General features: G+C 42.1%; 1 protein-coding gene across 1 annotated transcript in view; it reads left to right on the forward strand.

Moving 5' to 3' along the window:
• Positions 1-1,800: 1,800 nt before the first annotated feature.
• The window catches only part of LOC137502992 (WD repeat-containing protein 47-like), a 209,562-nt gene continuing 196,307 nt past the window's right edge, over positions 1,801-15,055 (forward strand). Inside the window, exons 1-2 of the mRNA XM_068230320.1 lie at positions 1,801-1,868; positions 8,131-9,783. Coding sequence (XP_068086421.1) covers positions 1,801-1,868; positions 8,131-9,783 — 1,721 coding nt within the window. The remainder of the gene's footprint in view (positions 1,869-8,130; positions 9,784-15,055) is intronic.

A 15,055-nucleotide genomic window follows, 5' to 3' on the forward strand; every position in this document is an offset into this window, starting at 1 on the left:
CAGCAGTCAGACTCCGACGTAAGTTAAACATTTGAAAACATATTTTAAGATACAATCTTCCATGGCTTATAGCCGCAGTATGTTCAATTGTGCCCTTCTCTCCTACTTTCAGGAAAATGATCTCGACACGCCGGCATTAAGAGTTAGTTACAATGCATGTTGGGTATTCAGCCCGAAGGCTGGTTTGATCCTCCACATATAGCGCTGAAAATAGGACAAGGCGTTGATAAGATGCAATAGCATTTCATATATGATTTCTTCTTAAATAGAATGTACTATCACAGGTTTACTCAAACAAGGACATATCGTGTGGATTCGTATTTATTTATTGTATGTGAACTATAAAGCACTATAAAGTAATATACTAATAAAATAATGTGCGGATGTGAAATTTTTGGACTCAAAAAGGATGACTGCTAGGACTAGATGGCTGAGGTGTCGTACTGTTAATCGGTGGGGAGGGAGAGTAGTATTCCCCTCCCGAATAGCTAGTCGAGTTGGTCACGCTGGCAGGAGCAGTTCTGGAATGGTGGTAACCTTGCTGTGCAAGCATGAGGCCAGCTCATCTCATAGCGTATCAGTGTGTTGCACAGGTGCGACATTCCTTACCACCACTGAACTACAGGAAGAGCATTTGAACTGAGAACCAGCCGCGCCGTTTGATTAATTCGAATCCAGTAGTTTGTGGTATCTGTCCTGGCGTTGGATGCCGATAGGAGAAACACTAAACACCAGGGTCTAGTTCGTATGCTCTTACTGTGACGCGTGGTTCAGATACATATTTCGCAGTATGTTGGATTGCCTCATCTGGCAGGGGCACTCTTATGGAAAGGAAAGCTAAATCACAATATGTGTGAATATTGTTGCACATTTCATCACAACAAATGCACACACTCACTCACTCTCATTATACTCTTGTACCGGGAGCAACGCACAGTTCCTCACGTGGTTGTTCAGCAAATTGAGTTCTCAGTTAGTCTGTAGCCCTGCAACATTCGGCAACTTCGCGACACTACGTTGTTGCGGGTGGCATTTCTCTGAATCACAATGAAAGCCCGTACAGCGGATCAGACAGGTCATCTACTCTGCAGTGACTATGTATCTGAAGCACCCAGTGCCTTGAGAACTCACTTGTACTATCAAAAGACGAATTAATTTTATTTAAAATTTAGAAGTACAGAACATACATCAAAAGCAACGGTTAAAAGATATTTTGTAGAAATATCTAGGATATTATAGAGTTTGTTGTTGATACGTAAATCAATTATTTCAGCAAAATATTCAAAATAATAATGCAGATAGCGCAAACTCTATTTAGTTGCAAACAATTAAATTGTAATATTAACATTTTACATTATTTCATGAATCCTAATAAATGTATCTTTAGCTTACAAAATTTTGTTTATGAAACATCTGTTGTTCCTAAGGTGTAGAAATTCGAATTTTACTAAATTTAAGCTTGTGAAAGGTGCACTTCTACGCTAGTAAGCTATATCCTTATTCAAGGTGAAGATAGGGAAGAAAAATAGAAATGGCCATGTCATCCCGGTTTCCAGGTGGAAAAAATGAAATGGCGAACGGCTTTTAGTTCTGGGAGGGTCCGAGGACAAGTTCAGCTTGCCAGATGCTGGTCTTTTGATTTAACGCCCGTAGGTTGAGGGTGAAATGATGATGAACACGACACAGACACCCAACCCCCGTGCCAGCGAAATTAACCAATTATGGTTAGAATTCCCGACCCTGTCAGTAGTCGAACCCGGGACCCCTGTGACCAAAGGCCAGCACGCTAACCATTTAGTCATGGAGCCGGACTTTCAGCTCGAGGCTCATGTGAACCTCAACGTAGGTCTGTATTATGAACGAAAGTGGTAGATGTAAATGCTGTCATTAAGCCGCTAGAAGGGAGTAGAATTCTTCATTCCACGACCCCAGTGTGGGAGCGATGTTCGTAATACTGGCGTAAGCTTAGTTACGTGCTCATGTTTAATTCTCTATTCTCTGCGAGCATTGTCCGAGCTCGGCATTAACGACCGCTTTATGCAACCAGGGTGCGAGATTTGATCTTCATGTTCGCGAGCAACTCAAAACAAGTTCCTCGTTTTACCTTCATAAGTCGTGAATTATGAAGAATTTTCCGTTGGAAAATAACTTTCCCAGTTGGTAACCATAATGTAATTTCACCGATTGTGTTACCGTGTATTAAGAATTGGAAGTATTCAATCTCGTTAGAATTTTTCAATCGTGAAATTACAAATATTTCTCCCCAGTATAGCAGCGGGGTCGTCATTTGGAATTTTACATCCCCCCCCCCCCCCACCTAGATTTTAGAAGCTAGTGCGCCATTGATACACGAATGCAAGCCGCCTGTGAAGTACAATGCAATGGCCGTGCACTAGAGGATTTATTTAGCTCCACTTCTATAAATGCCTACCTCTTGCAAGCAATATTCCACATGACCCACGGTTAGTTTACCTGTTTGAGTGAGGAAAACCTTAGTTGTCTTGTAAAAGCATATGTTGTTACTATTCTTGCTGTATTTCGTGCACTTTTCAGCTTAAATGATATTTACAACTCAGTCTATTGAGATGTTTACAGTAGAGTAATGTTTGGATGAATGATTCGTGTGCATGTGCTGAGGTTGAAAGGAATACAGGTTTTCAAACGTGTACAAGGAGTGGGGATGCTGTATTCAGGATTGTCACCATCACTAATGCGATTCGAACCTGGGACCTTTATCGATTCAGTTTCCAGTCCAATTATTTCGCTGATAAATGAGGAAACTCCTCACAATTTGATATCGGAAAATCACAGTGTTGCTGATATTGTTGGAAATTCCTCATAGTATCCTATTCGAATCTCTGCACTAGTAACAGAAGCGAACTACTTTTCTATCAATAAATCAATCAGTCAATCAATCAATACTGATCTGCATTTAGGGCAGTCGCCCAGGAGGCAGATTCTCTATCTGTTGTTTTCCTAGCCTTTTCTTAAATGATTTCAATGATATTGGAAATTTATTGAACATCTCCCATGGGAAGTTATTCCAATCCCTAACTCCCCTTCCTATAAATGCATATTTGCCCCAATTTGTCCTCATGGATTCCAACTTTATCTTCATATTGTGATCTTTCCTACTTTTAAAGACGCCACTCAAACTTATTCGTCTACTAATGTCATTCCACGCCATTTCTCCGCTGACAGCTCGGAACATACCACTCAGTCAAGCAGCTCGTCTCCTTTCTTTCAGTTCTGCCCAGCCCAAACTTTGCAACATTTTTGTAACGCTACTCTTTTGTCGGAAATCACCCAGAACAAATCGAGCTGCTTTTCTTTGGATTTTTTCCAGGTCTTGAATCAAGAAATCCTGGTGAGGGTCCCATACACTGGAACCATACTCTAATTGGGGTCTTACCAGATACTTATAAGCCCTCTCCATTACATTCTTACTACAAACCCTAAACACTCTCTTAACCATGTGCAGAGATCTGTATCCTTTGTTTACAACCCCATTTATGTGATTACCCCAATGAAGATCTTTCCTTATATTAACACCCAGATACTTACAGTGGTCCCCAAAAGGAACTTTCACCTCATCAACGCAGTAATTAAAACTCAGAGGACTTTTCCTATTTGTGAAACTCACAACCTGACCCTTAATCCCGTTTATCATCATACCATTGCCTACCGTCCATCTCACAAAATTATCGAGGTCATTTTGCAGTTGCTCACAATCTTGTAACGTATTTATTACTTATTTATTACTCTAGTAACCAATTCAGGACGATCAGATGTATAACCACTAGTGAACAATGGATATTGGATGACAGCGCTGTGCAGATGTGCTGCTATTAGTGCGAGTTGAAAGTTTGCTGTGAACTCTAACGATGTATAGACCAGAGGCACATGCTTTTCGCACCACTTACCGTCAATCTCCGTTACACCGAGCTCGATAGCTGCAGTCGCTTAAGTGCGGTCGGTATCCAGTAATCGGGAGATAGTTGGTTCGGATCCCACTGTCGGCAGCCCTGAAGATGGTTTTCCGTGGTTTCCCATTTTCACACCAGGCAAATGCTCGGGCTGTACCTTAATTAAGGTCACGGCCGCTTCCTTCCCATTCCTAGGCCTTTTCTATCCCATCGTCGCCATAAGACCTATGTGTGTCGGTGCGACGTAAAGCAAAAAAAATCCTTTACAACTACAATTGTGTTGTGTAGTGTAGTGTAGTGTAGTGTAGTGTTCTGTTGTGTGATAACAACATTGTGCTTTCCCGACCTCGAAGTACGATAGATTTTTCGTGAGCCATGCTTTCTATTCATAAAACGGTCGTGAATTGGAAATTTTGAATATTTTTCTCAGCGGTTTAATTTTCTTCGTTGATATTTTTCTCCTTTGAGTGTTTATCTTAACCAAACCAAATCAAAACCAAACCCCATGGCCTACCAAGCGACCGCTGCTCAGCCAGAAGGCGTTCAGATTACGAGGTGTTGTGTGGTCGGCACGACGAATCCTTTCGGCCGTTATTCTTGTTTTTGTTTTTTTAGACCAAGACATCGTCAGATAGTTCCTCAATTGTAATCATGTAGGCTGAGTACACCTCAAACCAGCCCTCAGATTTAGTCCCTGGCCGGGAATCGAACATAAGGCCTCTGGGTGAGAGGCAGGCTCGCTACCCCTACACCGCGGGGCCGGCTGTTTATCTTGGCAGTTTATGCAAAAAAATCTAGGTACTGCATATTTAAAACTCATGGCTTATCCCATTATTCGCAGTAACATAAATCTAACATGTTATTTCATTTATCTTTCACTGTTGCTGTAAGGTTGTGTTCGAGAGATAGTTATCCATAGTTTTTCATTTTCCCCCTATGGGTGGGGGACGCAGATGAAGAATACACCCGTGGTATCCCCTGTCTCTCGTAAGAGGCGACTAAAAGGGCCGACCAAGGGCTCATTGAATTAGAAGCATGAAACTACTTTTTATTAGTACCATCAGGCGGGGAAAACACTGGGTCGCCTTTACTTGCGATTAGTAGCACTGTGTTAGGTACACAATACGTTTATGATAAGTAGCATTAGTGGGTGGGTCACGATGGGTTTACAGTACCTGTGATTAGTACCACTACATGCGGAACACCACGGGTCTGGGCGTTGTCTGTGGTTAGTAGCACTATATGAGCGACACTGTGGGTCTGCGTTGCCTGTGATTAGTACCTACTATGTGAGGAACACCATGGGTTTGCGTTGCCTACGAGTGGCGCCATTATGTGAGAAACACCATAGGTCTCTGCGACGTACAGTACTTGTGAGTAGTACCATAATGTGTGGAACACTGTGAGTCTGCCCTACTTTTGATTAGTACCGCAACAAGAAAAATACCATGGTTTTACTTTACTAGCGATAAGTACCATTATGAGGGGCCGTTGACCTGGATTTTGGAACCCTTTGGACAACAAGAATCATCGATTCAGAATTGTGCTTTGTAAGCAGTCACTTGGTCAGTAATACTGATTTTTCAGTATAGTTTCTGGGAAGGTGAGGCATTGCGGGTCGGGCCCACTGATTGTTTTAAGTTCATAGTCATTGTTCATCGTCATCTTTTTTAATTCTAGCAAGTGGATCGATTTTGGAATTATTTGTAACTTTCAGTATTGTGAGTTGGCTCAGCTGATTATTTTAAATTTATCTTTATCCTTTCATTCTTCATCACGTTTTATATTCTAGTCAGTGGATGAATTTCGGACTTTAAAATTGTCATTGCATTTCGTCTTATTTCGTACCATTAGGGGCCGATGACCTAGATGTTAGGCTCCTTTAAACAACAAACATCATCAGTTTTTCATTTTCACACCACGCAAATGTTAGAGCTGTAACTTCCCACCATTCCTAATCCTTTGCCAACCTAACGTGACGAAACATGTGTGTGACTGTGCCTAGTAAGTGGTTGTATTCGTCCTACAGACACACTGGCTACCTTAAGCTGCATACCACCACCATCACTAAGGAGATTAGAATGGCTACTGAAGACGTGGAGGAAAATTGCAATCCACGCAAATACGTTAAGAACTACAAGAAAGCGAACCAAAATAGCGAAAAGAATCGATAAAGGTCCCAGGTTCCAATCGCATTGGTGATGGTGACAATCCTGAATACAGTATCCCCACTCCTGGTACACGTTTGAAAACCTGTATTTTTTCAATCTCAGCACATGCACACGAATCATTCATGCAAACATTACTGATAGACCGAGTTGTAAATATACTTTAAGCCGAAAAGTGCACGAAATGCATGCCTTCTTAAATACAGCAAGAATAATAACATATGCCTTTACAGGACAACTAAGGCTTTCCTCACTCAAACGGATAAACTAACCGTAGGTCATGTGGAATATTGCTTGCAAGATGTAGGCATTTATACAAGTGGAGCTAAATAACTCAGCTAGTGCACGGTCATTTCATTGTACTTCACAGGCGGCTTGCATTCGTGTATCAATGGCGCACTAGATTCCAAAATCTAGGGAGTGGGGGGGGGGGGGTGGAGGAATGTAAAATTCCAAATGACGACCCCGCTGCTACACTGGGGAGAAATATTTGTAATTTCACGACTGAAAAATTCTAACGAGACTGAATACTTCCAATTCTTATTAGTTCTCTTGAAAATTTTTGTGGTTCGCTCAATCACAGCTGTCGTTGAAAAGATGGCCTGAATTAACTGATGATGTTCGTAACAATTACCCGGAAGTCAAGGAAATACTCAGGAAAGAAAACGGGTGTCACCTTTTACCCTAGCCTACCAGAGGTAAGAGTGTCCGTCTGTGGGTACAAAGATTACGGGTTCAGAGTATGATGCTTGAAGGGTGAAAAGAAGTGTTTTCGATACTCTCTGTCGTGCGATGTCACCATGTAAAAGCCCCATGGGTGTTTACTCACAAAAGTAATTAATATTCAGCCATAGAGAGCTCAGCAGAGTTCCTGTTTCTTTGCCACTACGTAGAGTAAATGGAACATCGAATTTGACACGCAGGCACTCTAAATGGCGTCAGATATAAATACTCGAACACAGTAACTAGCGTGGTGGTGTTGGCGGTTTGTTTTAAGAGGAAGTTCAATAATTAGGCAGCCATCCTCTATACCACACTAAACATAGGAGAAAAGAATGGAAGGGACCGACACTTCAAAAAATGAAGGTATCGGCAAGGGCCACGAAGAGCGTAAAAATGAAAGATTCCCTAGGCCTCGATACCTAATGCCGTCGGGATTGGAAAAGAACAAGAGTAGACCAAGGGAAGTCGGATAGGAAAGATAAAAGCAAAGAGCGTGGCACAAGTAAGTGGAAGCAATGCTAGGACTCTGCTAAAGGCCCCATGGTCGCCAACCCACGCTCCCAAGTTTAGAGCTCCTCAGAAACTAGGACCATACGATTGTTGTTATTACCCAAAGCTTGTGAGTTCGTCTCTGTGTGCTTCCGTTGCTTTCGTAAGCTTGTTAAGGCGTGCCATTATGTTGGGAATACTTTCCCATTTCTTCTTCTCTGTCTTATCCCACTGAGGTGAAGTCGACAGTTTTGGAGAGTTGTTTCCATCTTCCCCGGTCCCACACATCGTATTTTGTCAGGCCCTTCTCCACCGTGTCCCTTCGCACGCGGTGCACCCATCTTGTATTCGTCTGACCTCTTCCTCTGCTCTCTTCCGCACTCATTTCCTCAATTCTTCTACTGACGTAATCGCCATTCCTTCCCATAAGGTGATCATACCATTGCAGCCTTCTCTCCTGAGCTTCATTGGATATTCGTTCCATCTTAGTACTTCCTCGAATTATTTCAATTCGTATGTTGTTCATTCCCGCGACTCCACTCATCCACCTCAAGAGTTTCATATCTGGCATATCCATTCTCACCTGCTTTATCCTGGTTTGGGAACGGCAACGGCTCCCACTGGGCTATTCGCTCTGCCTAATGGGTACTACTGGCGGAGTTAATATATTGCTATTTATAAGTGATAAACGATGGTAAAATAATCAAAATACATTACATTTCAACCGATATTTATGTTGTGGAGAGATGGAGATTGAGTAGCAATTGTGGGTGTCCGTAATTCAAGACCGATGTTTTTCTCACGTGTTGTTTGTATTTTTTCAGGTTGCGGATCCGGTACGTGATGCCGTCTGCGCACCTAACGCTGCGCGAGGAGGATGTGGTGCGCCTCACGCTGGAGTTCCTGCACACGAGGGAGCTGCACATCTCGCAGCTCAGTCTGGAGCGGGAAACAGGAGTCATCAATGGCGCCTACTCGGACGACGTGCTCTTCCTGCGTCAGCTCATCCTGGATGGACAGTGGGATGACGTGCTCGAGTTCATCCAGCCTCTGGAGGCGCTGCCGACTTTCGATATGCGGCGCTTTCGGTACATCATCCTACGCCACAAGTACGTGGAGCTAGTGTGCATCAAGAGCGAGGCCGGGCCTGTCAACAACATGGACAGTGCTGTCGAGGACGTGGTCAAAGTGCTCAACGAGCTAGAACGTGTCGCTCCCAGCAAGGAGGAGTATTCCAACCTCTGTCTAATGCTCACCCTACCTAGACTATCCGACCACTTGCAATATAAGAATTGGAATCCCAGCAATGCAAGAGTGCAGTGTTTTCGTGAAGTGTTTCCACTAGTCGAACAATTCCTTCCCGGGGAAAAGAAATCTGCTGATCAGGCTACAAACTGTGGCTCTGTAAGTGTCACGGCCAAGAACGATCGCTTGATACATCTCATTATTAAAGGTATTCTTTACGAATCTTGTGTCAATTACTGCCAAGCGAAAGCAACAGGTACCAAAGAATCTCAACAGCAGGAGATGACTTTCTCTCGGTTACTAGACGGTTCTGTAGGATACAGTGACTCGGATCTTAGCTTGCTGTCGTGGCTGCAGAGTATTCCCCCTGAAACCTTCTCGGTCCCATTCGAACAAAGGACACTCAATGTTGACATTGAGAGGTTGGAAAGACCGTCGCTAGAAACTTCTTGGACGGAGCACATGTTGGTCACTCCAATCAAACCCAAGTTATTCCCGCATTCGGCCATGCCGTTCACGAGGCCAAGGTCGGCGGCTGATATCATGTCGCGATCTTTGTTGCCCGCTCTGGATGGTTTACCCTTCGGCCTGGCAGATCAGCAAGGAGGTGGCCATACGGGTTCTCATAATCGGAATCAAAGCCCCATGATGATGGCTTTGTCCACAGGAGACATCAATATGTCTCGCTCATCGTTCGCAAGCTTTCATCTCACAGGGTACAAGAATAACAAATTAATGAACACCTCCGTCGACCGCCTGTTCGAGAACGACGACGATGTCTTCCTCAGCAGTAACTACAACGACTTCCAGCAGCTACCCTCCATACAGGAGAACCTGCACATGAGCACTCCGAAACCGAACCCGCCCCCACGTGTTAGAGGACGCTCTCGCAGTCCAGACAAGAAGAGTGTTGTCGGCGGTGGACTATCTTCGGCCGCGTCCACACCCGAGCACAGGGGCCGTGAATCCCCCGCCACCGTGTCGTCAACGGCTCGTTCGTCGCGCCGGGACTCTCTGTGCGAGAAACCGAGCGCCGTTACGGTGTTGCTGACGGGCGCCGAGAACCACACGCCGCACCTCCAGCTCCCCACTGCTGGTTTCGACGGAGACTTGCTCAAGGAGTACCAACGGCAGAAACAGAGGTTGCAGGAAACCCTTCAAGTGAAGGAGAGGGAGCGAGAAGAGTTGGTGAGACAGCTAGCGTGCGCCGACAACCGACAACAGGAGAACAGGTATGTTACACTTCGTTTATTATAATTAACCTTAATTGTTTTTATTGTAGACTAGTTGTAATAACCGTCGTGAATATCTACATTATTATAGCTCGTACGGTAAAAATGCCGATTCAGAAACTGTCACTTATGGTTCGTGTCAACGTTCGATGAAGAGACTTATGCCAACAGCGATCTACGCCAGTGAAACATGGAGTATTACGACGCAGACAGCACGGTAGTGTCTACTTCTTTGTTTACACAAAATTGGGGATGTCACTTAGCGCGACCGAGTTATCAGTGAGGACATTTTGTGACAGAGTGGCTCTATTAAATTAGAAGATATTGTGGCGGAACGTCGAATTCGTCTAGCCGGCCATGTTCTTCGCTTACCGGACAGCTCGCTACGGTGATTCCAACGAGCTAAAAAGAGGACTATATAGAGTGGGTATTGGACCGCCATATTTGAATTTACTTGAACTCTCCGAAAACCGTAAAAGTAGTTAGTGGGACGTAAAGCAGATAGCATTTTTTTTTTGATTCGTTGTGCCCAGCTGTGGAGCGCGTTTGAACTTATTTTGCACAATGTTTCTTCTTCTTTTCTTCCCAATATCTCTTCATTTTTTCACTGTGTTCCTTTCTGCGTGTTTCTGTCCAGCCTGTATTTTTTCTTGTTGGTTTCTCTGCAAATTTATGTTTGTTTACTAAGCTTCTAAATTTCATTCTATCTTGAATGGTTTCGTCTTCAATACCCATTTCTTGTAGATCTTCATGAATTTCTGCTAACCAATTGTTGCGGATTTTCAGGGTTAGAGCTAGATTTAGAATTTTCTTTGTCAGCCTGTTGTTATCCATTCTGTGTAGGTGTCCGTAGAATTTTAGTCGTCTCTTTCTGATGGTATCTGTGATTTTTTCTGTGAATTGAAAAATTTCGTGTGGTTTCTTTTTCATCCAAATTCCATTTTCGAACTTTGGTCCTAGGATTTTTCTGACAATTTTCCTCTCTTGTTTCTCAATGCTTTTCATTTGTGACCTGCCGCCAATGATCAGTGTTTCAGATGCATTATTATTATTATTATTATTATTATTATTATTATTATTATTATTTAAATTTAATTTAAACACTCATCATTTTTGTCTTTTTCTTAATTTAATTTAATTTGTATTTAGTCGAATTAGTGTAAAGTAATACACAATGTTATATACGTATATTTGAGTGCCTGGTTAGATGGAAGAGAAGGCGTGAAGGCCTTAGTCTTGCCAGATAAAATAAAACGTTACTAACTAACTAACTAACTAACTAACTAACTAACTAACTAATTAACTATCTATCTACTCCACATTTAAGATTGGCAGGAGTAGTGGTATGTGGTCGGAAAGGTAAATACTGCTCTCCAATGAGGGGAGTGTACCACCTCGAGGAATTAGAACACACGAGTTCACATTGCTATAATCTCTCACAACTGACCTCCCATGGTCAACTCTTGTTTTCCTCTGAACCCGACGGGTTGATGATTACATATACTTCATTGCCTTGTATTTCATATCATTCCCTTCATTCAGCCGATACCTTCATTCTTTAAAGCTCTGTAACGTTTTTTTTTTGGGTATATAATCTCCTATGTTCCCCCCCCCCCCCCCCTCTTATTTCTTGAGGCTTTGAATTCTATCATGAAGGTTTTAGTCGGCGAGCTGATGTTCAGCTGCAACTGCACTCTTTTTGGTAGTGAGTAGTCTGTAGAGAAAATTTTCTTGAGGAGATTGTTCTCACTTTCTCGGTTTAAACATTCAAATTTATTATATTTCTAATGCTAGGAAGATGGCATTATAAAAGTACCATTAACTCAGAGTTACCAGTTCTACAATTTTTATTTTTTGTAGAGAAATGCCGTGCCATCATACTCCCTTCGGATCTGTAGGCTTGTTCAGTGTGACATTTAGAAAGAATTCATTGTATGGTGTCATTAGTGGGTCGTTTTTGAGTTTTTTTTTGCAAGTTTCTTTACGTCGCACCGACACAGATAGGTCATATGGCGACGGTGGGACAGGAAAGGGCTAGAAGTGGGAAGGAAGTGGCCGTGGCCTTATTTAAGGTACAGCTCCAGCATTTGCCTCGTGTGAAAATGGGAAACCACGGAAAACCGTCTTCAGGACTGCCGACAGTGGGGTTCAAACCCCACTATCTTCCGAATACTAAATACTGGTCGCACTTAAGCGACTGCAGCTATCAAGCTGGGTGTTTTTTAGTTTTAGTACTCCGAGGAAACTCATCTGTACTTCAACTTGTGGTATGTGTATTTTATATCCCCATAAAAACTGTCGAGACTTCAAGAGAACAGGGCTGTCCCTTGATCGCCGAACTTGTTCGATTAATGTCCTGTATGCAATATCTACCGCTTGTGTTTCGAATTACATCTTTGTGTCTGGCATGGATAATGCATGTAGGGTAATACAAAGACTTTCTGAAAGCTGTCATTGTTCTGAGATGAGATTTAAATTATTCTATTCTCTTCGCTTCATTCGCGAATTTGTGCAGTTATCCGTTGTAATGAGTTACTAGGGAGTTAAAATACAATTAGTTTGTCGAGTGCAGTGTAGAATTCTGCCTTCGTTCTAAATGATTGTGTGTTCCGTTATCTTATGCTTTCGAGAGGGCAATGCTTGTTGTGTCAGAAGCAGACTTTGTAATACTTGAAGATTCATGCAGCGAGTTTTCTCTGAAGAGAGATTGCCACTGACGTCATCCACTATGCAAGGGATTGACTCATCCGATACGTATTGTTTGAGATATCATTCTTCACTATCCTTTTAAGGGCAGATTTTTTGCGTTCTTATTTTAGTAAGTGTTCTGGGTATATATTTCATAGATGATACGATTATCGTTTCTTGACAGCTGATACTACGATGCTAATAATAATTACCGGAATAATAATACTAATTTATTATTATTATTATTATTATTATTATTATTATTATTATTATTATTATTATTATTATTATTATTATTATTATTATTGTCGTCGTTCCTTCAACTGTAACAATATTGAAGGAGGGATACACAAATAGCCTTTCTTTAACTTTCGGGTTGAGCTTCTATGGACTGCATGTTGTGGTCAGTGTAGATAAAATTTGTGGAAGCGCGGTCAAAACACTCGTATTAACTCGAAGCACTTTGCTGATTAGTCAGGAATTCCACCGTCTCTGTTAAGAACGATATTAAAAAATCGTGATCCAATCACCGCAGCCGCGACGTCATGTTGTTTGAGTCATCAGTCCATAGACTGGTTTGATGCAGCTCTCCATCCCACCCTATCATGTGTTAACCTTTTCATTTCTACGTAACTATTGCATCGTACATCTGCTCTAATCTGCTTGTCATTTTCACACCTTGGTCTGTTCCTACTGTTCTTACCACCTACACTTCCTTCAAAAACCAACTGAACAAGTCCTGGGTGTCGTAAGATGTGTCCTATCATTCTATCTCTTCTTCTCGTCAAATTTAGCCAAATCGATATCCTCTCACCAATTCGATTCAGTATCTCTTCATTCCTGAGTCGATCTATCCATCTGATCTCCAGCATTCTTCTGTAACACCACATTTCAAAAGCTTCTATTCTCTTTCTTTCTGAGCTAGTTATTGTCCATGTTTCACTTCCATACAATGCCACGCTCCAGATGAAAGTCTTCAGAAACATCTTTCTGATTCCTATATCAATGTTTGAAGTGAACAAATTTCTTAAGAAAGCTCTTTCTTGCTTGTGCTAGTTTGCATTTAATGTCGTCCTTACTTCTGCCATCGTTAGTTATATTACTACCCAAGTAACAATATTCATCCACTTCCTTTAAGACTTCATTTCCTAATCTAATATTTCCTGCGTCACCTGCCTTCGTTCGACTGCACTCCATTACTTTTATTTTCATCTTGTACTCCTTACCCAAGACTTCGTCCATACCATTCAGCAGCTTCTCGAGATCTTCTGCTGTCTCATATAAAATAACAATATCATCGGCAGATCTCAAGGTTTGATTTCCTCTCCTTGGATTCTGATTCCCTTTCCAAAGTCCTCTTTGATTTCCTTTACTGCCTGGTCTATGTAAACATTGAAAAGGAGGGGGGACTAACTGCAGTCTTGCCTCACTCCTTTCTGGATTGCTGCTTCTTTTTCAAAGCCCTCAATTCTTGTCACTGCAGACTGATTTTTATACAGATTGTAGATAATTCTTCGTTCTCGGTATCTGATCCCAATCACCTTCAGAATATTAAATAGCCTGCTCCAGTCAGCATCATCGAATGCCTTTTCTAGATCTACGAATGCCATGTACGTGGGCATGTCCTTAATTCGATCCTCTAAGATCAGACGTAAAGTCAGGATTGCTTCACGTGTTCCTACATTTCTTCTGAAGCCAAATTGATCTCCTCCCAACTCAGCTTCTACTTGTCTTTCCATTCTGCTGTAAATAATACGTGTTAAAATTTTGCAGGCATGGGATACTCAACTAATGGTACGGTAATTTTCACACTAGTCAGCACCGGCTTTCTTGGGAATAGGTATAACAACATTTTACCGAAAATCGGATGGGAATTCTCCTGTCTCATACATCTTCCGCACTAAATGGAATAACCTTGCCATGCTGGTTTTTTCTAAGGCAGTCAGTAATTCAGAGGGAATGTCATCAATTCCAGGTGTCTTGTTCCTATTTAGGTCTCTCACAGCTCTGTCAAACTCTGACCTCAAAATTGGGTCTCCCATTTCATCAGCATCAACAGACTCTTTTTGTTCCAGAACCAAATCATCTACATCTTTACCTTGATACAACTGTTGGATATGTTCCTGCATCTTTCTACTTTGTCTTCTTTCCCTAGAAGTGGCTTTCCATCTGAGCTCTTAATATTCATACACCTAGATTTCCTTTACTGCCTGGTCTATGTAAACATTGAAAAGGAGGGGGGACTAACTGCAGTCTTGCCTCACTCCTTTCTGGATTGCTTCAGCTATTCTTCCTTAGCTACTTACACTTTCTATCCACTTCATTCTTTAATCGCCTGTATTCTTTTCTGCTTTCTTCATTTGTAGAATTCTTGTATTTTCGTCGTTCATCAATCAGGTCTAGTATCTCATGAGTTATCCACTGATCCGTAGTTAATCTTTTCTTCCTTCCTAACAATTCTTCAGCAACCCTACTGACTTCGTTTTTCATGACTATCCTCTCTTCCTCTATTGTGTTTCCTTCAGCCTTTTCATTTAGTCCTTGCGCATTTTGTTCCTTGAAACGATCCCTCACCCTCTTTTCT

Source organism: Anabrus simplex, chromosome 1 (genome assembly GCF_040414725.1).
Source record: "Anabrus simplex isolate iqAnaSimp1 chromosome 1, ASM4041472v1, whole genome shotgun sequence".
NCBI classification, from domain to species: Eukaryota; Metazoa; Arthropoda; class Insecta; order Orthoptera; family Tettigoniidae; genus Anabrus; species Anabrus simplex.